Here is a 23,410-nt window from a genome sequence, read left to right on the forward strand (position 1 = left end):
CGATTTTTTTTTTATTTCTCCTCGGCGGTATTTTATCCCAAATTCCATACTATATTTTACTAAAAAACTTTGTTAATCGCAAAAATGATTCACCCATTTACCGCTTTTTTGTCGTAAGTGACAGAGTTGCAAGCAGCCCCTAGTGTCTCGCTTTTTTGCTGGGGTGAGTCCAGAACCTTTTTGCTGAATAAACCAGTTTTTGTGTTAAAAGCCCCCTTTGCGATGACGCCTGACCAATATCTGTCAATCAGTTTTTTATCGACTCCCGGGAGCATTTGGTATATATCTTGAGCTTGTTGAAATCCGGGAATCAGTTCCGATTTTTTTGTTTACAGTCTCGTCGATTCCCATCCCCAACGTTTATTTTAAATTAATGGCGTTCATTGCCGCCGCGTATCCCCACTGCCTTTGTTTCCACGGGACAGCGTCGAGAGCTTTTACCATTTTCCTGTCTGCCGCGTTTTTGCAATCGTTTTCGTTTTCCTCGTACAGTCAACTCTCGTTATAGCGGACACGCTCGGGGCGTCGTTTAGCGTCCGTTATAGCGAGAGTCCGCAATAGCGGGAGTCATTTCCAGTCAAACCTCATTGGCCGGGATCAGGATTTTGTCCGTAAAAGCGAGTGTCCGCAATAGCGGGGTGTCCGCAAGGCGAGAGTTGACTGTATTTGGCTTTGCGGTTCAAGCACACACCGTAGTCTACGTCATGCTGCATTGCGGTCGCGTCTGTTGCCCCCGTTGGTTGCTGAAATATTCGCTGAATCTGCCCCGTTTTCGGGTCGTATTCAAGCTGTTTATCAAGAGGGTTATAGGGTCCGGTGTAGTTGTGCCCCGGCAAGGTCCAACCGCTTTTTGGCTTGGGAAGTTTGCCAATGCCGAATGGATGTCAACTCGCGTCCAAACTTTAGACGCAATGTGGTCAAGCATTTCGTTCCCAACCTTTTGAAAAATGGGGCGAGTTTTGTCCAGCGCGAAATTGACCGCCCGCTTTTGCAAAGCAGGGTTTCGCAAAGCTTTGGCCACATAGTTGCGACCACCCTTTTCGAGAAGCGGCATCCCTTTTTCAAGAGCTATTTCACCCACTAGACCCCACGGCGAGGTCGCCAAGGAAACCACTGTCCTCCGCTCAGGAGGGCTCACCTAGTTTCCCGGCAAAAACCGGGCTTTGGTGATTCTGCAACTAGCGCATTTTACCTTAACGATCTTTCGACCTTTATTTGTAATTTCGACCCTTTCAGTGCCTTCCACATTGGGCGTGCGCCGCCTCCACTTATGAAAAATAAGTTTTTACGATGCATTCGTTTTTTCGGACATCGTCAGTAAACATTCCCAACATATCCTCGAAACTGGTACCTTTGTTCTTTTTATTTAAAAAGAGGATGCAGTAATAGCCGCATCTCACGCTTTTTTCCCATTGGATTTGGTTGTTGTTTCTAAAAAAAAAGTCTTTGCCCCTGCAGTGCCATTTCCACTTCCCACTCCAGCGGCGGCGGAAGCCCAAACGAGTCAAAATACTCAAACGTCCTGCCCCTGGGCCAGCAGCACACCGTGTGGGTTCCCATACCACCAAAATCATCCAGGTTGATAATGCATGGGGAATGGGGCAGAGGTTTTACTTCGTCTCGGCTAAAAATACCTTTGATGGGGATACGTAAATAATTGCACCGTTTTCTCAAGTCAATGTTGGAGAGGGGGGTGTCTTTGAACTTTATTTTTTAAATCTTCCCACGTTCCGATAAAGGCGGTGAGCGTATTAGCATTCCTTTACCTCCAGGCCCTTCAGTCTGCATCTCTTTTCCGAGGATCTTTTTGATCAAACCTATAGCCAAAGGCACATCGACTCACTGCGTGAAATAACAGATATAAGGTCGTATAATGCGTCCGTATACAAAAGGTATACGGATAGAAATACTGGCGTATAAGGACATCGATGTATAAGGAATGAGTAATGAACAGTATACATTACATTCCTTATTCTAATGTATACTAGTAATTACACATCACCGTACACTTAGTGTAAGGGCATCCGTATATTCGCTATGGTTTCAAGTATTCTTAAGCCTTCTACCTTCTTATTTAAAACTACTGAAGATTGTTTTACTCCAAACGGAAACTTTAAGACAATTTCAACTGTACCATTATCGTAAACTTTTAACAGGATACACTCGTATACTGATTTGTATACTGATAACTATATGTAACCGTATACTACGAGTTAGGGCACAATCCTACAAATAAACGCGTCTTGCCAAAGTTTGCCAAAATGTCACGGGGATTTTTTTTTTCACCTGCAGTTGTTGTCTCGGAGACTTGCCTTGATTTCATTCATAGCCTCCCGTATCAATAAGAAGACGCAAAAGAAAGTCTGCGTTTCGAGATCGTCGTTTACGAGACTACGCATCGAAGTAATCTTGGAATCGCAGACATAGAATCGGCCACTAAGCGACTTGTCCCTGGAGGCACAACTCACCAATTGCAAAGCTTAAGACCGAGTTTCAATTAATCTTAACGCGCCTTCACTTATTGATTCTGAGAAAAATCATTCTAAGATTTAAAACAACTAATCCACGGTTTCTAAGGATAGTTTTGTCCTTAAATTTGCTGAAAAGCAAATTAAACAAGTGTATATGTACTGCTTGGTATACTGATATTACAGATTATTATTCAACACATGCGCGCGCTGCCCATATATGGTCAAAATGTGAACGTTATCTGTCATCCGTACATAACAGATATCCTGCGATATATGTAGGTTGCGAAGATTCGTGCGAAATCGTGTAAAGCGCTGCATAATTACAGTTTTTCTATCTGCAAAATGTGTTTCGTTGACCATTTGTTGAATAATAAAACAATTATCCTGCTCAATCTTGCGGAATATCGTCTGATTTTAGCCAACTCGGCCTACGGCCTCGTCGGCTAAGTATCAGGCGATATTCCGCGCGATTTCGCAGGATAATTGTTAATTATCTTAACAAGCTTTAATTTTTATTCTTATCTACCGTGCTTGAAGATAGAATAATTCAAAAAATCGCTGAAATGCAATTTTAAAACTACCCCTAAAAGCATTTGCTAGCTGGTTAGACAATTTTGGCAGGATGCAAGTGTATACTGTTAATATTTATATATTAACCATTTAAGGCAGTTTGGTCCACTTGAGTTGAATTATTAGAGTCATTTGGGTTATTTGAGTAAGTTGTGTCATTTGATTTGGTTGCATCATTTGAGTCAGTTGGGTTATTTGAGTGAGTTGTGTCATTTGAGCTGGTTGTGTCATTTAAGTCGGTTGTGTCATTTAAGTCGGTTGGGTCATTTATTTGAGTCAGTTGGGTCGGTTGGGTGATTTGATTTGGTTGGGTCATTTGAGTCATTTGGGTGATTTGAGTCGGTTGGGTGATTTGGGTTGGTTGGGTGATTTGATTTGGTTGGGTCATTTGGGTCGGTTGGGTGATTTGAGCCGGTTGGGTGATTTGAGTCTGTTTGGTCAATAATGAGTAAGTTGTGTCATTTGAACAGGTTGGGTCATTTAAGTTGGTTGGGTACTTAAGAGGGGGTTGGGTCATTTGAGTCAGTTGGGTCATTTGAGCTGGTTTGATTATTTTTGCCAGTTGGGTCATTTTGAGTCGGTTGAGTGATTTGAGTTGATTGAGTAAATTGAGGCATTTGGATCATTTGAGTCATTTGAGTCAGTTGTGTCATTTGAGTCGGTTGTGTGTCATTTGGGTGATTTGATTTGGTTGGGTCATTTGAGCGGGTGGGTGATTTGAGTCGGTTGGGTCATTTGAGTCAGTTGTGTGTGTCATTTGGGTGATTTGATTTGGTTGGGTCATTTGAGCGGGTGGGTGATTTGAGTCGGTTGGGTCATTTGAGTAACTTGTGTCATTTGAGGTGGTTGGTTGATTTGAGTCATTTGGGTCGGTTTGAGTCAATTCAGTAAGTTGTGTCATTTGATCCAGTTGGGTCATTTGAGTCAGTAAGTATAAATTTTTCATTCTAGATCTCTTTTGAAATCAAAATAAAATAAGTCGACAATTACAAACTAGCTTGACGTTTTCAAAAATATTGATTCGCGAGCGCTAGGATTTTTTTTCATCGGCATTTAATACCTCCTCCACGATCTTGTATTTTGCCGCCATTTTTGATTGCCGCCAATTGATTAACAATAGGGATCACGTTCCTTAGTAGAGTTTTTACTTTTAGCAGTCGGTTTTTGTTTTTGAAGTCTCGCGCATGGCCGGAAAAAGTTTTTCGCTTTGCAGGCCATTTACCAAATCGACCACATTTTTTTTCTTATAGACCACAGAAATGAAGTCGCAAAATGTTTAAAACTCAAGTTAACCAAACGAGCCGTCAGGCTCGTGGTTTCACTGCAAAGTTTTGGAAATTTTATGGCGCCATTTCTATGGTCTATAAGAGTGTAGACCATGAAAAAATGTGGTCGATTTGTTTTATACTATAACAAACTCGAACAAGTATTTATCAAAAGCGATGCCTGACCGTGAAGAAACTTTTCGAAACTTTGGCTTTAGTTACTTTTAGTGGTGCCGCTCTCTATAGGGAAAACAACTGTCTAAATGCACGCGCAAAATGACGAATTTTGTTGCGCGACCAAAAACTGTCTAAAAGCGATCAAAATGTTTCAATCTTGTGTGCTTGCGGTTAGTTCCACTCCTGTTTGCTTGCGGTTATTTTCCCTCCGGTTTGCTTGCGGTTAGTTTCACCCTGGTTTGCTTGCGATAAGCTTTTAATTATTAGTAACGGCAGCATTTTTCAAAATTTATAACTGTAGATCACTCGCGTTCCCTATATAGCGCGGCAGCACTAAAAGTAACTAAAGCCGAAACTTTACCGGCGGACGTAAAAGATTCCCGACACGTAAAAACAACAATGATCATAAAAAAGAAGATAAACAAGGATTTATAGAATAACAATTTTAACTTCCTTTTTTATTCTCTCGTTGAGTGTGTGTCTATCGCAATAAGCCAGCAAGATGATTTTTCTTTCTGAAGATCCTGTTAGCGCTCGTTCGCTGAACGTCGACATTTCGCTGAATCCGCTGCCGGTTCGTTAGCACCGTTCTTCTCAGTTAGACAAAAATTCAAAAGCCTGGTAAATTTTCTTTCGACAGATCACCTGGGTAGAAGTCCAATCCCGAATTCCTAAGACAAATGCGGACTTGATTCTAGCAAAACAAGATGAAATTCTTTATAAATTCTGACGCTGGCTTTAAACCACTTAACACGTTACGCACACGCTTCCCCAGACCGAAGGACAAACTCACAACATTCCAGTCTAGATGTGTTGTTTACAGAGTTAACTTCCTTGACTGCAGTTTTACCTACTATGGAGAAACGGACAGAGCGTTAGCTACTCGAATTAAAGAACATCAAAGAGCAGTACGTGTTTGCGACAAAAACTCTAAGATCGCGCAACACGCGAAAACGTTTGGCCATGATATGGATTTCAATTATGCAGCTGTGATGGACAAGTCAGGCGATTACCACAAGAGGCTTTTCCTAGAAGCGTGGGATTCGCAGAGGGACCAGAATGCGGGAAATGAACACATAGACATCCCTGATGTATCTAAGTCACTTACAATAGTCTCGCGCAGCGTTCGCGTGTACTTGTATTAGTCACTCGCGCGCGCGTACAAATGTGAAACCGTTAAAATAAGCCGTTGTGTTTTCTGCCATGTTAACAACCGAAGAAGACCGAAGATTCTCGGTCGAAACGTCTTGAGTAGATTATGAGCGTTGTTTACACTCAAATAAGTCAGCGTCAGAATTTATAAAGAGCATTAATGTCAACTCCTGACTGCAATTTTGGTATTTTTCGTTTAAGATGAAATTCACTTTCATTCATGAAGACCAAACTTACTCATTTATACATGTAGCCCGCGCGTGTGCGTGGCGTGATCTGACGTCACTTAAAGATATTTTACGCAGTTAAGTTTTTCGATATAAAAACTATACAAATCTGGGAGCGATTGCAGAATACCGCGCCACTTCATTTAAACTCAGATCCTGTTTCAATTTTCTGCTTGTATTGGTTGAGACCGAAAAAGTGTGCCCTGACACACACTTAAGAGAAATATTTACAATATATTTTTTCTTTGTCAGGGTCACCAGCCCTCACAACACAAAGGTAACACAGCAGATTGTTGATGAACTTTGTCGCCATGGTGGATTTACCAAAACTGCTGTGCAACGTAAGTTAACCACTGTTGTACATGTACTATTAGTCATGATTATATCATGTGGTTCCAGGAGATGACCATACTCCCCCTACAGAAAGAATTGGCAATTCATTGGGGGGGGGGGAGTCTAGAAGTTAAAAAAAACGTTCAAGGAAATGTATGAAACTTAATTGGAATTTCCAGAGGGTTGGGAAGGGAGTCGAAGGGAAAAGCTCTTCTGTAGTGGAGGTATGGATATTTAAAGGAACAAAACATTTGACTTATTAATTATTCCACTTATATGCTGAGAGATGAAGTTAACCTTTACCATCGGTGTAAACAATTTCCTCACAGTAAGACGTTTGTCATTTCTGGCAACCATTTTGTTTTGCCACCTATTTCTAACGCTGACAAGTCATGTGACAATGTTACACAAAGGGCATATAAGCTGGATTAATGTGACTCATGAAAATAGAACTGCGTGCATGTAAATGTTAGGGTACAATTGTAATCTTGATTTTTAGGGGCTATTTCTTTGCTAAGTATGCAGCAGCAGAATCTGAAGCATAAGAACCTTATAATTTAATTGAGTGGAAATCAAAATGTCAGAAAGCAGGTGGGAAATCGAAAGGAAAAGGAATCTTTCTAGCCTGATCCTTTAGACTCTGTTGACCCCTAACACCCCTAACAGTCAGGGATGTCGCTGAGGGCTGGCTGCCAGCTACTTCAACAGCTGAAAGAGAACTAAAATCCATCTGAAATATCGCATAAAAAAAACTAAGACTTAGGTTAACTTTTACAGCTGGGCTTGTTGATTATCCTGCTTAGTGATTTCTTAGCTACATCCCTGCTAACTGCATACAGCACAAGGCTTTCTTTTGATCAGAACATTTGAATTGGTGATCGTGAAGTTTGATAACTTTGTATGCGAATTTGAAATAACAACGAGTCTTCCTTTTTTTGAACAGGAACTGCCAAAAAGTACCACGAGCACATACGGAGGACTGCTCTTGGGAAAATAACTGACGAAATCAAAATAAAAAACAAGAAAAATCTTCGAAAAGAACGTGTAAGTTTACAAGTACATACATGCCTTTTATCAAACAATAGAAATCATCGATGTGATAAAAAACCGGAAGAAGATTTCAATTTACTAAAAAGTACTTTCTTCTTATAGAAATATGAAAGGAGAAGGTGTCACGTAAAAGACGAGAGAGAAGAACGTGCCTTTTCAGCGCTCAGTAAGGAGCACATGTCAAGCGACGAAGATGACTCGGTTACTGAGGGAGAAGGTGGATGGGTGTCAAGGCCCCCATTATACAGAAGCAGGACTTTAGAGTTATTCTTATTCAAGTAAGAAGCAGGCCAAAGGCGCCTTGAGTCCTTTGTTTGTTTGTTTGCTTGTCTAACTTATTGCAAGACATCAGTGCTTACAGATAAAGTTTGAAATAAAAATATGTGTTATTCAAACCAGGGATCCATCTACAGTATAAAGTAATGACAGAGCTTTGAAATTTTTGCAGTTGAACTTGTTGTATAATCTTTGTGACAATACATTTACACATTTTCGTAGACTCGACAAGCGCAGTGGCAGAGAAGAGGAGGGTGCCAACAAAAGATGGAAGAGAACGAAGACCCGTACCGGGGAACCGGTAGAGAGAGAGCCACCGACGGGTACCCCAAAATGGGCACTATCTGACGAATGGAAAGAAATTATTCGACGCAGAGAACTGGAACAAACTGAAAGGTAAAGATAAAGGTCTTCTTTTTGTAACACAGCTAGTAACCCATCTTATTCTCTTGTTGGTTGCTGTTGCATTGAGTTATTACACCCGTACAAATGTAAAACAAAAGCACAAAAGAACTGCGCAACTCAGCATACAGACTGAGACACTGTTTATTTCACTATTTGTTACATTGTTTTCTAAATAAGCTTTTATAATCTACAGGGAGCCCGAGAATGAAGAGTGTTCAGAAGAAGCTCAAGGAGAACAGACTGAAACGACATATGATAGTGATAGCAACAACTCTTCAGATAACGAAATAGACTTTAATGATCAGGATTAAGGAGATTGTATAAAATGATTGTTGTAAAATTAGTTTTCACATTTTCATGAATTTCAATTTTTTGACTGTTATGGAACATAAGATTACTTTCGCGTTTTCCTTTATGTATGTTTTTAAAAAGATCACTGAAAAAAGTGAGATTGTATAAAATGGTTGTTGTAAAATTAGTTTTCACATTTTCATGAATTTCAATTTTTTGACTGTTATTTAACATAAGATTTCTTTCGCCTTTTCCTGAAAAATGTATCGTGCCCAAACGGAAAAAGGCACGCAAGTGATGTCAATAAACAGCCATTTGCAATTGAAGCATTGACGTTTCGCTCTTTTATGATTCCATCTTAGATGTAATGAGTGATAGTTAAATTCCTCCATGGACGTGTAATGACGAACCAGAAGGCCTATATCAACTGTATAAAATCTATTTATCCTCCTTCTACGCCCCATCAGTAAAATACATGCTTTCTTCAGTATACATAATACAGACGGACTTGTGTAATGACGGATAAGAAATCCCAGCAAGAGTTTAAGAATCCGTATACCCACCTTCTTTGCCACATCCGTACACTCCATGCTTCCATCAGTATACACGATGTATACTGACATGTTTACTGACTTTTACGAAATAGCAGTGACAGTGTAAGAATCCGTATATCCACCTTCTACACCACATCAGTACACTCCATGCTTCCATCAGTATACGCAATGTATACTGACATGTTTACTGTCGTATGAGGAATCCCGGTGACAGTGTAAGAATCCGTATCCTCACCTTCTACGCCACATCCGTACACTCCATGCTTCCCTCAGTATACACGATGTTTACTGACATGTTTACTGACGTATAAGGAATCCTGCTACAAGTGTATAAGATCCTTCTATTTTTTTGGCATAGCCTGACGTATACTGATCCTTACACGGTACCTTATACATCATGTCACGTCCTTATATCACCCGTACACGACTTCGTATACTGACTGTAGAAGACCTAAATACGGGCCAGTATTCGTATTATTTTACGCAGTGACTGACACTAGCAAACCAAGAAAGCCGCCGTACATATCGCACACTGCTCTTGCTCATAAAAGCTTTAGAGTGCGAAACAATAGCAACCGTGTCACCCTTGGTTTCGCTTATTAAATATGCACATTTCCGTGCGATTGAGCTTGAAAGGTCTTGAAACAGTGACAAAATCGCGACTTTAAATATATTTCTATACACTTTTTTCCTTAATTTGCAACAATTAATAAGCGCGAAATACAGCTCCCAAATGTTCGCGAAGTTAATTAGTAAAAATAAGTTAACAACTGGTACCAGTAGTTTGCATTTCTTACCGCCCTTGCAGGGAGTCAATTAGGTGGTTAGCCACCCCGTAGATCCACCAAAGAAATATAAATAAGTACTTTACAATATAAAATAACGACAATGTCAATGAAAAAGGTGTAAAAACTATAGATAACTTTAACTAAATTAATATAAAACAAACCTGGAGTTAAAATAAAATAGTAAACAGCCACCCACATTTGAAATCTCCTGGGTCAGCCCCTGCCTTGGAACAGCCTATCCGTCGCTTACACGAATTGTGCCACGTGTTCACATTACCTGAGGTAAGAATAACAAATGAACACTATATTCCTTGCAAGGAAAACATAACTTACGCACAGTTTGAACACTAGATATCTGAAACATCCGGCGAATTTGAAGCGAACTCAAAAGGTTTGTAGACTTTACTTTACACTATCTTTACGAAATTTCCTTAACTTGAGATATCCATAAATTGAAATAGAGATTGAAGGTAGAGGGCTTAATTTAAAAGTCCTTGGTTAAAGTAGTTTATATTTAACGCGTTCTGCTACTCGTGTTCTTTAACGAACGCCAAGACGGTTACTCGAGAAAGGTTGAAGTAAGAAAAAAAATTAATTAAAGCCATAGGCTTACCACACAGGTAGGGGCTGGGTTCAGCTGCTTTTTTAAATCTCATAAAACATTAGTTTCCTAAAGGACAAAGGAAAACCATCTTCTGGTTTATCTAGAAGATAGCATAGAAAATGTTCATTTATAATAGCAATTTATAAGTCTCGTCGCCGCGCTCAGTAGTCACGAAGTGCGCAATTGCAACATCGTACATCAAGTAAAGGTTTAGTTTGTTCTTTTCTTTGGTGACTTTTTTATGAATAAACGAAGATACCACTTAATTCACATTTCTGAGACTACCGAAAGATTCTGAAAGGCTGGCAAAGACGACAAACGTACTGTTTGTAGGTGAAATTAAATATTTACGTATTTAAGTATGGTCGGATGGTTTCAATTGCAATCGAAATATTTATGCGAACTTTCCTCAGTAGGTTTTCCGAATTCGCTGCTATTTTTGGTTTAAAAGGAAGAAAATGTGTTCTGCTTTCAATTTGTTGCTTAATAAAAGTTCCCTTACCTCTACGCGTTTTTAGAGTCCGGTTTGTTTCCAATATAACTTCCAATCAATTCCGCGCGATTCAAGGTTAACTCCAGAGGAAAGCAACGAATTTTAATGTTTCCGTGTCGCTTTCGATTCTTTGGCTTTGTCTCAATTTTATTTAAACAAGTACAGCTTTTCTGACGGAGTTATGTTGTGCAAAGCATCATTTAAACAACCAAAAACGGCAATAGAGGCGACGTCATTCAGCGTAATTCGACAAATAATTCGCAAAACAGGGGTACCTATGTTCTATATATTGCCATGTTCTATCACTGGAAATATTGCTTGCTCAAAATTTATCCCATAGAGCGGCTAGACAATGGCTCTCCACCAAAGAGTGCGCAAAAATTTCACCCAAAACGCATGGAGCTTTTGATTTGAGGCCCTGTGAATAAAAAGTTTTCCCTTGGAATAAAGAAAATGTTGAAGTAAGATGAGGGTTTACAAATGAAAAGAGCAAAACTCTCTGTTTTTGTCCTCCAGCGAGAGAGTTCGCTCGCACGAACGAGCCGACAGTATATTCTATAAATCAAAGCGGGAGATATTATCTTCACGTTTGAAATTGAAATCGCTCGACATTATTTGCATCATGCATCGAAATATTTTCAAGAAACTCATTGAATAAAACTAATATCGATAAATATCGAATGTTATAGAAGAAAAGATATAAATTATATTAAAGGAGAAAATACAATATAAATTAATGTATTATTTTTATTTTTTCGCACCAAAAAATATTTTTGCCGTGACTCACGGTCGACCTGGGCTCCTGGTTGGCTCTTGAATAAATGCTACAACTCTTCTTTTGGTTAGCTTTTATTTTGGAAAGCGTGTCTTAACTCATGCACAGGGGTGTCATATCGCACGCGTCTCATATCGCACGCGTGTCATATCGCACGTTAGCGTGTCAAATAGCACACTGCTCTTGATCATAAAAGCTTAAAGCCTGGTTCTCATATGATCGTCCCGATCGTTAATGTCGCTTCTGTCGATTCAAAAAGTTTGCTTGCTCCAATCACCTCAGACTTTGCAAACGACAGAAGCGATAGAGACGATAGGGGCGATCATATGAGAACCAGCCTTTAGCGAGCGAAACAATAGCAACCGTAACACCCTTTGTTTCGCTTATTAAATATGCACACTTCCGTGCAATTGAGATTGAAAGGTCTTGAAACAGTGACAAAATCGCGACTTTAAATACATATCTATACACTTTTTTCCTTAATTTGCAACCATTTATAAGCGCGAAATACAGCTCCTAAATGTTTGCGAAGTTAATTAGTAAAAATAAGTTAACAACTGGTACCAGTAGTTTGCATTTCTTAAGGCTGGTTCTCATATGATCGCCCCGATCGTCTCTGTCGCTTCTGTCGTGTGCAAAGTCTGAGGTGATTGGAGAAAGCAAACTTTTTGAAGCGACAGAAGCGACAGAAGCGACAGAGACGATCGGGACGATCATATGAGAACCAGGCTTTACCGCCTTTGCAGGGAGTCAATTAGGTGGCTAGCCACCCCGTAGATCCACCAAATAAATATAAATAAGCACTTTACAATAAAATATAACGACAATGACAATGAAAAAGGTGTGAAAACTATGGATAACTTTAACTAAATTAACATAAAACAAACCTGGAGTTAAAATAAAATAGTAAACAGCCAAGCACATTTTAATTTCCTGGATCCGCCCCTGCCTTGGAACAGCCTTTCCGTCGCTCACACGAATTGTGCCACGTGTTCACATTACCTGAGGTAAGAATAGCAAATGAACACTATATTCCTTGCAAGGAAAACATAATTTACGCACAGTTTGAACACTAGATATCTGAAACATCCGGCGAATTTGAAGCGAACTCAAAAGGTTTGTAGACTTTACTTTACATTATCTTTACGAAATTTCCTTAACTTGAGATATCCATAAATTGAAATAGAGATTGAAGGTAGAGGGCTTAATTTAAAAGTCCTTGGTTATAGTAGTTTATATTTAACACGTTCTGCTACTCATGTTCTTAAACGAACGCCAAGACGGTTACTCGAAATAGGTTGAAGTAAGAAAAAATAAATTAAATAAATTAAAGCCATATGGTGAGAAGGTAGATGAACTCATTTTACCTTATTATAGGAAAATAACGCTTGTGTAAATTAGTATATTTGAAATTAACGCGACTTAAATTAACGCGAATCGAAGGAAATATCACTTCTCAATAAAAGAAATTAACGCGAAAGAGAGGGCAACATTTCAAAATGAAGGAAATTAACGCGACGTACACAAAAAAAAACACTTCTTGAGAAAACAGGAACAAGTTTATTTCAACACTAGGCGAAAAATCCGAGATGGAAACAACGTTCGTGAGACTAAACCTAAACGTATCGGTTAAGCTTAGGAATCTGCCGGAATCTGTCTTTGCGTTTTCGTTTTTCACTAGTTCCTTCGCTCCAACTGTGGTGGGCGGGAAAATTTATTTATGTAATCCATTCTCAGTATCAACCCTCACATAAACCAAAATAAGACATAAAACTAACGTGACTCTTCGTCCTTATGCGTGGTCGAGCGTAGCGGTGCGGAAATCTCGGGGAGCGGGAGTTTACCGGTACAAGTTTTTTGACCAATTTGACCAATCAGAGCGCCCGTAGTGTCTCAGTTATTTTATAATATTTCCTTGAAGAACAAATTTTCCTGAATTCAAGAGAAGAACAGGAAAAAAGGAAATTCCCTTTTCTGACGACGGCTAAAAATCTTTTTTGTTCTGAGTCAAAAATTAACGCAGGGGTAACTTAAACTTGAGCACTAGCACAATGGCTTGAGAACGGGAGAAGTTTATATTATAAAGATTTTCGAGATTAAAATTTGGTCAATTTGCGAGTTGGGTCAAAAAAACCGATGTTATCATTTTCTATTTATTTATTTATTTATTTATTTATTTATTTATTTTTCAGATAAGGAATTCTAGTAAAGATCTTTTCTGTCCAACAGCTGCTTATGTGCGAAAAATGACAGAACACGATTTTCCACTTAATTCTGCCACGAAATCAAACTTTTTGTTTGGTCTTACCCGACCGTCAATACTGAAAGTTTTCCAGTCTGATAAAACTCTAGGAAATAACGCTTTCACAAAATGAAACCTCCACTGATAGCTTCTTCAAGTAGTATTTTTTAGGACAAAACTAGCCAAACTATCCAGAAGTCTTTTGAGGTGAAAAATGGCCTCGTAATTTTGCTAGCTATATTGCTTTAACAAATCTCGATGCAATTATGGATCATGTGGCCTGGAAGTAATATCCACTGCACTGAATCAAGTACCTAACCTTTTTGGAGCTGCTGATGCTCTATCTTCGTTGGATATAGATAAAGTAAACGCGCACAGGTGTATAATAACTTGCATGGTTTTACCAAAGCATTGTAGACAAGTACATTTAGTTTTCTCTTGATTGTTGTAAGCAACAATGTTGTTTCAAGGCGTTTCGAATATTATTTAATGTTGAGGAAATCGATTTACTGAGGATTGGAAAGGCAGGGAGTTGTTTTTGTATATCTGTCTGGATTAGCTAGGAGTCTTGCTGCGATAGGCGTTGCGCAATCTGGGGTAACTTTCCCATAGCTAACTGCTAAAGAGTATGCAAGGAGGCTAGTGCACTAATCATGTAGTGCACTATTCAGGCGATGTTGGCATGTGGAATAATTTGTGCACGCTAGTGGATAGGTTGTTTCAAGAGAGGTCCTTGGAATTCAACACTTGATTGCTTGAAAGTATTCTTGATATAATGAATGCAAATCACAGGTACCAGTCGTTAAACGCTGGCTAGTGTACGTCGGGAGTCGCCAGTGAAAAAAGCGTTAAAAAAGCTTCAACCGATATGCTTTGTGATCGTTTGTTTTTGGGGCATGTTTTGAAAAGGTAGCTCCTGTTCCAAAACACTCCATATCGGAGAACTACTAGTAAAAATCGATGGCAAGACGGTCAAATCACTTTAACCGAAAAGCGTGTTACTTCTTAGCTAAAAAACAAGGGTGTAAGAAAATTAAAGCAACTCAACTCGCTTTCACATACAATGTGGCGGGGTACAATTGTCATATAAAAAGAGTTTAATGCAAGTTTCTGCACAGAAAAAAAAATCAACAAACGATTTTTCCTTTAAAATAGGAATTTTAACGATGACTTTATGTGCTCTTTCGGCCGTGAGGCGCCCAGAAAACTACTTCATTTCTTCTGGAAATGCCCTTAAAGGGATTCTTTCTGGAGGCCACAGTTTGATCTCAGAGCAAAAAACGTAATAGTATTTCGTGTTTAGCCCAAAGAAGCAGTCCTTTGGTCAAATTGCTCAATAAAGTTGGCGATAGGGCTATTAAAGGACACAACAACATGTTTGGGCGAAACTTGCGCCATCTTTGTTTTTGATCTCGTACGAAAACCGCGCACAAGAAAACGCCATAGGTTGAGCCTGTCGACTTTGTCATGTGAATGCAGAACGAACTTCATTCCGGAACGAGTTTCGTTGCGAAATGAAAATGATTCCGGAATCATGTAAACAAGCCCTAAAGGTTCATCGACCACTAATTTGGCCTAGCCGGAACAAGGACTCAAGGGGACAGTGATGACGAAATATTGATTTTTTTCTATACCACTTTAAAGGACTTTTTTTCGCCTTACTTATTGGCAGCGCGATGAAACTGTAGAAGAGTTATAAAACAAGGCAAATGATTGGTTTATTTTATACGTCAAAAGAATAAAACACTTGAACCTTTTCATCACGTGAAGTGTCGAGTCTCTAATTAATCTAAATTATTATTGAGGGATTTTTTAGAACGAGCTCATAAAATATTAGCTCGGAGTGTGGTTTGTCACGCTGAATTAACCCTATTCAGACCGGGCTATGTAACTTCCAGAATATTTAAGCAATCACAATGAATTAAACTTATGGGATACATAGGATGTCCAAACATTTTTTTTTGGCATATGTAACGTGGGATGATGACGTCTCATCAGATGAAAATTACATGATATGTCAAAACAGCCGCCATCTTGGATCCGCCATCTTGGATTTCCAATTTTTTTCAAAATGCCAGAAAACCACCCAAAATTACTGAAAAGTACACAAAATCGATACAACTGTGCTTAAAACCCGTAAAAAGGTAAAAATCAATTGCATTTAACACGAAAATTACAAATTTGGGAAAACATGCCTATCAAAATGCCGTTGCCATGGTGACGTCAAGTCCCAGATATCCAATCCTATCAAGTTATTCCCACATAAATTTTAGATAAACTCACAAAGTTTTGCAGGGTTTGGTTGAATCTTGAAAAAGTTACAAGCGTTCAAAGTCAGCGCGGGCCTGAAACCCCCCCCCCCCCCACCGGTCTGCATAGGGTTAATATCGAGGCAATTGATTGGCTGTTGAATTTTCATAGGCTAAGTGCAAATGATAACTATGGGACCTCTATATCATCTTTTTTTCATCAACTTTGGGAAACAGTTATAACAGATTTAAAAATAACTGCTTTACACTACCTTTTACAAGCAATATAAACTGGACCTTTTAAATACCCAATCCTACTCTTCTGCATAATTTGTTTGTATTCTGCATATATCTTACCTACGAATTATTCAACCTTTAACACCTTTATTGTTTGTATACTTTTGATTTTCACTTTGTACTATTTTCCACTGTTTCTTGTAATAGATATGTCTTGTTTGTTGTCATTAAAAATGTGTGGATCGTGAAGTAAAATGGCCCTCGAGTAATCGACTGGATACGGAATCGTATAATCCTTTATAATGTTTTATTCGATGTAAAAACAATACATAATTCTTGGAAAATATAATAGCGAGCGATACATTTCAATTCAAAATAAGAATACTCAAGATCCAACCGGTTAAAAACATATTACTCACTTCTGTGACGCTATCCAATCAAATACTTCAATACTAGTAACAGGTCAGCAAGTTTTATCGGGTCAGCACAGGATAACACTTCAGGTTAGCAAGGTAAAAAATCTGACTGCTCTCTAGCGCGTCTTTATGAAAGGACAACCTTTTAGCGGTTACGCAATGGACTGTCAATCACACAGTTTATTACTAATCAAATATCGATCAACGAATTAATAAATTGCAATAAAATTAACTTTTGTTCAGCGAAACAATGTGAATATTGTTCATCGTGCATCCTGCATTTATGCATAAATAGCGACGCTCAAACAATCGCCTTCATCGCCTGATGAAGACTGGCAGTATTACAGTCAAAGCGTCGCGATCAACATCTCAAACAGTTCTATCTGAGACAAACGAATAAGAGGAAATCCGCCAGGACTTGGAGTAGTTATTGGACAAAATTATGTACCAAAACTATTTACACCTGATTGCAATTTTTTTTGTTACTGCTTCAAATATCTTATCTTTTCTAACAACACCAAACATCGAAAACAAATTTCGAAGTTCCACTGAATTCCCATGAATCGCTTAAAAGATGTTAGCTTTTGCCCATAGCTTGTAAACTTTGAATATCATTTTCTCAAACTCTGATAAGAAATTGTTGTACCAAAATTATTTCCACCTTATTGCAAACTTTTTTGTTACTGCTTCAAATATCTTATCAAAAGAAATCTTTTCTAACAACACCAAACATCGAAGACAAATTTCGAAGTTCCACTGAATCGCTTAAAGACGAATTTACAAAATGGCTACACGTGTGATTTTGCCTATAGCTTGCGAACTTTGAAATTCATTTTCTCAGACTCTGATAAGAAATTGTTGTTGGTGTTATCACGGATAATTACTTACATCTTTACCTTTTATTAAGGGTAGGAAATAATGCAATAGGATTTAAATTATCCTGGTACTTGATTGTTGTCCAACTTTAATAAATATTACTCGACTTCCTAGTGGATTTCGTCATAAACGTTTATCCCTGTCTTGTTTGTTTGTTTCTTACGTTTCAGTGACCAACACGATAGCCTACTCACCTGAATTAAAGCATGGTTCTTGTTTCCATGCGACGTTTAGGTTATTTCTTCTTGATTTGTTCTTCTAAAAAAACGTTGCTTCTTTTTGTTTGTTTCTATTGGAAAGGAAACTTTTTAATGATTGGCTTAACTTTTAGTAGTCACGTTACTTACCACGCCCTTAATTGTAAAAATTATGAGCATTTAAGTTACGGGATGTAAACGTTCAAGTTAAGTCTCGTTTTTTCTCTTAAAACCTGTACCTCACCTGGCTAAACGTCCTGCTAAACGGGGATTCTCAAAAATGTTTATAATTTAGTCATTGTCTCCTATTTTTGCCTAGTCCCAGTCCCTCTCCAAAGGTAAGACGTTGTGATTTAAAACAAAAGAAATACATTTGTAAATCTCCGATTAGAAATTAGTCAAAAATCGCATCTGCAAGTTCTCGTAAATTTGGATTGAAATTTTAATCAATAATTGGGTGTGGTATGTCACATGATCGAGCAGCAATGGCATTTAAAGATGAATTCCAGTCCGTACTGCGCAATCTCGGCTGCAATGTTTATTTGAGCCTCACACGAAGGAATTTTTATAAGCAAAACTAAAAATTCCGTGACAAACTTACCTTTTTCTTCATTATTAACGCCATATATCCTTGCAGAACAAATAATAACGAGTAGAAGAACCTTGACGCTATTTCAAACCGACGTTTCAGCTCATCGGAAATTCTTGAACGAAAGGAACCGTAATGGCGGACTAAAAAACCTTATTTATGCTGTCACCGAAGTGTAACGTTTCAACGAATTCAAAACAAAAACGAAAACAAACTCCGAGTCTGCGCAGTACGGACTGGAAATCAGCTTTAAACCAAAACTGAAACATTTCGTACAGATACTTCACCTTATGCATGTTTATAAGCAAAAGCTTGAATACCTTTTAAATAGATCACCCCCTCCAAAATTAAGCCTAACCCTTGCCATAGTTCACTCGAGATATACTTCCTTGGTTACTGAGCACATTTTATTTTGGCTCTTATCTTATTGTTATATTTTCCTTCTTTTAATTAATATGCTGTCTATAAATAGTGTAATAGTGTATGATTTTTGTAAATAGTTTTAAATAATAATAAAAAATCTGAAAAAAATCGCCATATTAATGACAAAGAAATAGAAGTAAGTGTAATGCCTTTGCAAGTAAATGCCAACTCAGTCGATATTTTTAAATTTATCTAGTGATACATTGAAAGCTTCAAAATATATCACTGGAGACACAAACCTCATCGGCTTATCCCAGCAGTTCAAGTTAGCAGTTAAAAGGGTTTCGAAGAAGAAAAAGAAGCAATGAAGATTCTTGTAGTCCTCTACATATCCCTTGTCGTGTGGATGCTTGGCATTGAGGGTAAGTTTAACTTCATCCACTGTGCCATTAGAATCCACTTTAAAATAATTGGTCTTCTTTAAATTTTCTTTTTTTATCTTCTCATGTTTTAGAATCCCGATTTCTTGAACCCTCGATTTCTTGAAGCAATTTTCGTTTCCCTTGGAAAGTACTTCTCTCTAATTTTACCCTCGATTTCTTGAAGCAATTTTCGTTTCCCTTGGAAAGTACTTCTCTCTAATTTTACCCTCGATTTCTTGAAGCAATTTTTGCTTTCCCTTAGAGGTCCGAGAAATCGGGATTCAACTGTGTATTTATTTAGGAAAGACTAGTATCAGATCTCCACAGTTAATTTTTAATAGTCCTTAATTAATTCTGAATTTAATCGATGATACCATTTAACATTTGGTTATTGATGGAGGTGGCCTTATGGTTAGCGCGCTTGACTCCGAGTCGAACGGCCCGGTTTCGAGTCCTGGCCGGGGCTCTGCGTTGTGTCCTTGGGCAAGACACTTTTCTTCCAGAGTGCCTCTCTCCACCCAGGTGTATAAATGGGTACCACCGAATCTACTGCTGGGGCGTAATACCTGCGATGGACTGGTATCCCATCCAGGGGGGAGTAGCAATACTCCCAGTCGCTTAATGCTACCGAAACCGGGATAAACTCCGGCTGTATGGGCCACTTGGCTCGGACACAGACTTTACCTTTTATTGATGGAGCTGTCAATCAACGCGACCCTTTAAGAATTTGTATTTGACATCCCTTTACTGAGTTGAGTTGGGTTCTTCCTCGTCAGGCTACGTTACTGTGCTCTCTAAATTTGTGTGGAACATTTTGGCGGATAACTCGAGTACGAAATACCGCACAGACCGGACACTTGGACAAATAATACCAGTCAAGGATGTGCGGAATATAATTGCCTTAGGCCAATTGTTTATCATTGCAACAGATTGCTAAAAGCTTAAGAAAGCCGCAGCTTGCAGAGCAAATTTGGATTTTGAATGCTCATTCCCATTTTGGCGATGTGAACTCGACCTGCGCTTACTTCTTATATTTTTCGCAGTCCGTTGATAAACAGTTAAGCACAGCAGGGCAATAAGCATTTTCCCCTTTTTATAGAGTAATATTATTTTAGTTTATACACGAGAAATAAAAGCCGAAAACTTTTAAAACTCGAAACTTAAAACTCGAACTTTTGTTCTGCGAATCCTTGTTTTGTTAAGCCTAAAATCGTTGGAAAAGCGGCTGCTATTGTAAATTCAGGTTAATTGGTTATCGGCAACAACAAAGCTGCGAGGAAAAGAACATCTAGTTCGGTATTTAACCCTGAAATCACCATTGCATTAAGCGTCTTGTTTCCTCCCAAATAATCTCTCGCGCCGCCACTCTCGGCCCAGGCTGTCACTCGTTATCGAATTGAGGTATTGTGGTGCTCAGTAGAATTAACATGAACTGCTAGCTCACATGACCCATTTTGTTAAGCATAGACGATTTGTGATTTTAATCAAAGTTCTCTTCGAGATATCGACTTTTTTTGCATGAAGTTAGTATGAGTAGAAGGTTTATCCTGGGCATTGTTGTTCGAACATATCATGGAAGAATTCAAACGTCTTTCAGTTCAAGCATTTTTTTTTTATTTTCGAGAAGGAAATGCTGTATTTGTCAGTCGCGACGGCTGGGTGCTTTGCGACTCATATACTTTGGCTTGGTTAAAAAATGGTAAACTTTGACGTTTGCCTTTAATCGAAATAGTTGTTTCCCTTCGAGTTAGAAAGATTTCTACTCGGCTTAATGCAGGGTTCTCGATAAAGGTTACGCAGGACAGAGTTACCTTTTGTCTCGTCACGCAATCCTAACCACACATTGAGAAGTAAATTTTCGATGGATATTACCAAAAGCCGCTTCTCCTCGCGTTATTCTTTACCTTACGGCTACACATGCCATTTCTAACGACTACATTTCCAGTAAAACAGTTGCTGTTTATTTTTCTAATGGCGATGCATTAACTTCTGAACAGAAGCAAAACCGTTAAGCGTTTACTGCTTCCACCGGAAGTTATTTCACAACAGGCTACAAAAACACTTGTAAATATCACTTAACACATTTAATGATGTTGCAATTCTAAATTGTGCAACTCAGCAGAAATAATCAATTGTCACGAAATGAGTTCCCTTTAGTTAACTATTAGCAACGTTTTAGTGTGTGAAAGACTTGTACCAGTACAAATTTGCGTTGTTAATCGTTTTAGGTTAAATTAATATTAGCGCCTAAAGACTTGTACCAGTACAAATTCCGTTCTTAATCGTTTTAAACTTCGCTGCCTTCGAGCGCTGAACCCCTTACATTCTTAATTGGTTATGTGACGTAAGATTTGGGCTACTCACGTTTTTAATTGTTATAGAACGTTTGTAAATTTGACAAGTCACGTTTTTTTCTACAAGAACTGAAGTGCTGAAGCACAACTATAGAGTGACACTTTACAAGTCACGCGCTTTGATTACCCACAGCGGAAAGTATTCCCTTGAGAAATTAAAACAGTCCCTTTAGAGTTAACAAGAATGTGGTTCCTTCCGGCTAGCTTCCGGTTCCAGATTACCCCACATAACTGCTATTCTCCTTATTTTTGCTTGTCAACAAGCAAAAAAAAAAAAACGAACTTTAAATGCTGTTGAAGTAGAGCCAACATACTTTTTTTGCATTTGGTGAATGCAGCTACATAAATAACCTTTTTGGTGTACAACTTAATTGTACTTAATTGTACACGCAGCCCGTAGCTAAGCTTAGTTTCATTTTGTAATTCTGAAACAGTCAAGACCAGTCACAAGTTATATATTTGTATTTTACATCGTTTTTTGTTATTTAGGTGAGTCGCAGGAGGGATCAAGTGCGCCCAAGAGTGCTCCGCCTACTCCGTTCCCTCTTCCCACAAACACACTTCGTAAGTTACCAAATGCCGCCTATCGGTGGTCTCTCTATTGTTTAGTTGTATTATTAATAGTTACAGATGCAACCCTAAACCACCATGCAGACCATGGTGATGTTGATAATCATTATCTGCCTAGTAATACCGTGCATGCTATTCAACAAATAATAAAACTAGTTCTTCTTTAGAGTTCGGAAAACTTCCGTTCTATTTTGCCACTTTCTCAGTGAACTGTTTTATCTTCTCTCATCAGCATGCAAACCACGTGCAAGGAAACATTATTGTTTCCATGGAACTTGTTATCGAATGGAAGGACAGGAGGGCAATCATTGCATGTGCAAACGTAATTATATAGGCAAACGCTGTCAGATATTTAAGCCCACTTAATATGGCCGATAAACACTCGATAAACACTCCTAAGAGGAACAATTTAGTGTGTACTACCTATACACACAATATAAGCAAGATAATATAAAACTGTAAGAGAAATCAATAAAGTGCAGAGTGTCACAGAGAGGGCCCGGTCATGTGTTTATTTTTTGATTAACACAATGGAACAGAACAGGTTTACATTATTGTTTGTACTTTTATCCCCCCCCCTCCCCACCTCTCTCTCTCTCTCCCTCTTCTTCTCCATCCCTTCATTTACTTTTGGTTAGTTTTCCCCAGCCTCCAATTCGCCGTATCCACCGAACATTTCTATTTCAATTCTTGTTGGTGCGCTTGGTGGGCTGAATCGTAGAAAATATGTGATCTACCTTTTTATTTTGCTGTTTAAAGCAAGTTTGCCAGAGGACATCATTAAGTCGTATATACGTGGAAGTCTAGTGATTTGCAAGTTATGCGTCGGCTATTTAGGCTTTGATTGGGGTGGGGGTGGGGTGGTAAGCGTTATTCCTTATCCCTAAACTAACAAAAACTCTTTTCTCTATTAGTTTGATACCTTTTAAATAAAATTAATTTGTTACACCTATAATTATTTAAACTTTTATCACTTATCACATATCCCTTAAACCATTTTGTGAGTTATCCTTATGGCCTTCTTTTTGCACTCACTGTTTTTCGCGCCAATCCAGTTCTACGAGCTGCTCCCCAACTAACGGAACTCCTGGAACAGGCGAGCGAAATTGAACCAAGTTCCATCGCGCAAACATGCATTCGGGTCGGAGGGGGGGATATTTTAATACTGGCGATGAATATTTCCAATATTTCCAATTGCCGCAATAGTGTCATTGGTGACATCAATAAGATCGTTTAAAGCTGCAATTAAAAATGATTTATAGTTAATGCTTTTGCTATATACGGTGACCGTACTGGAAACAATTGAGTGGTGGCCCGGGTTCGATTCCCGGACCCGGCGTCATATGTGGGTTGAGTTTGTTGTTGGTTCTCGTCCTCGCTCCGAGGGTTTTTCTCCGGGTTCTCCGGTTTTCCTCCCTCCGCAAAAATCAACACTACTAAATTCTAATTCGATCTTTAACAGTC

General features: G+C 38.7%; 2 protein-coding genes across 2 annotated transcripts; both read left to right on the top strand.

The window, feature by feature from the left end:
- The first annotated feature begins 5,451 nt into the window (after positions 1–5,451).
- Positions 5,452–8,575, top strand: LOC144664932 (uncharacterized). Its single transcript, XM_078526131.1, has 6 exons — positions 5,452–5,483; positions 6,115–6,203; positions 7,139–7,239; positions 7,348–7,523; positions 7,744–7,917; positions 8,120–8,575. The coding sequence occupies exons 1-6, from the start codon at positions 5,452–5,454 to the stop codon at positions 8,235–8,237; spliced, it is 690 nt and encodes a 229-aa protein (XP_078382257.1). The 3' UTR covers positions 8,238–8,575.
- Positions 8,576–12,445: 3,870 nt separating this feature from the next.
- Positions 12,446–22,417, top strand: LOC144665816 (protransforming growth factor alpha-like). Its single transcript, XM_078527114.1, has 4 exons — positions 12,446–12,547; positions 18,857–19,022; positions 21,866–21,940; positions 22,179–22,417. The coding sequence occupies exons 2-4, from the start codon at positions 18,965–18,967 to the stop codon at positions 22,310–22,312; spliced, it is 267 nt and encodes an 88-aa protein (XP_078383240.1). The 5' UTR covers positions 12,446–12,547; positions 18,857–18,964; the 3' UTR covers positions 22,313–22,417.
- The last annotated feature ends 993 nt before the right edge of the window (positions 22,418–23,410 follow it).

Source organism: Oculina patagonica, chromosome 9, assembly GCF_052425735.1.
Source record: "Oculina patagonica isolate OP01 chromosome 9, crgOcupat, whole genome shotgun sequence".
Lineage (NCBI taxonomy): Eukaryota > Metazoa > Cnidaria > Anthozoa > Scleractinia > Oculinidae > Oculina > Oculina patagonica.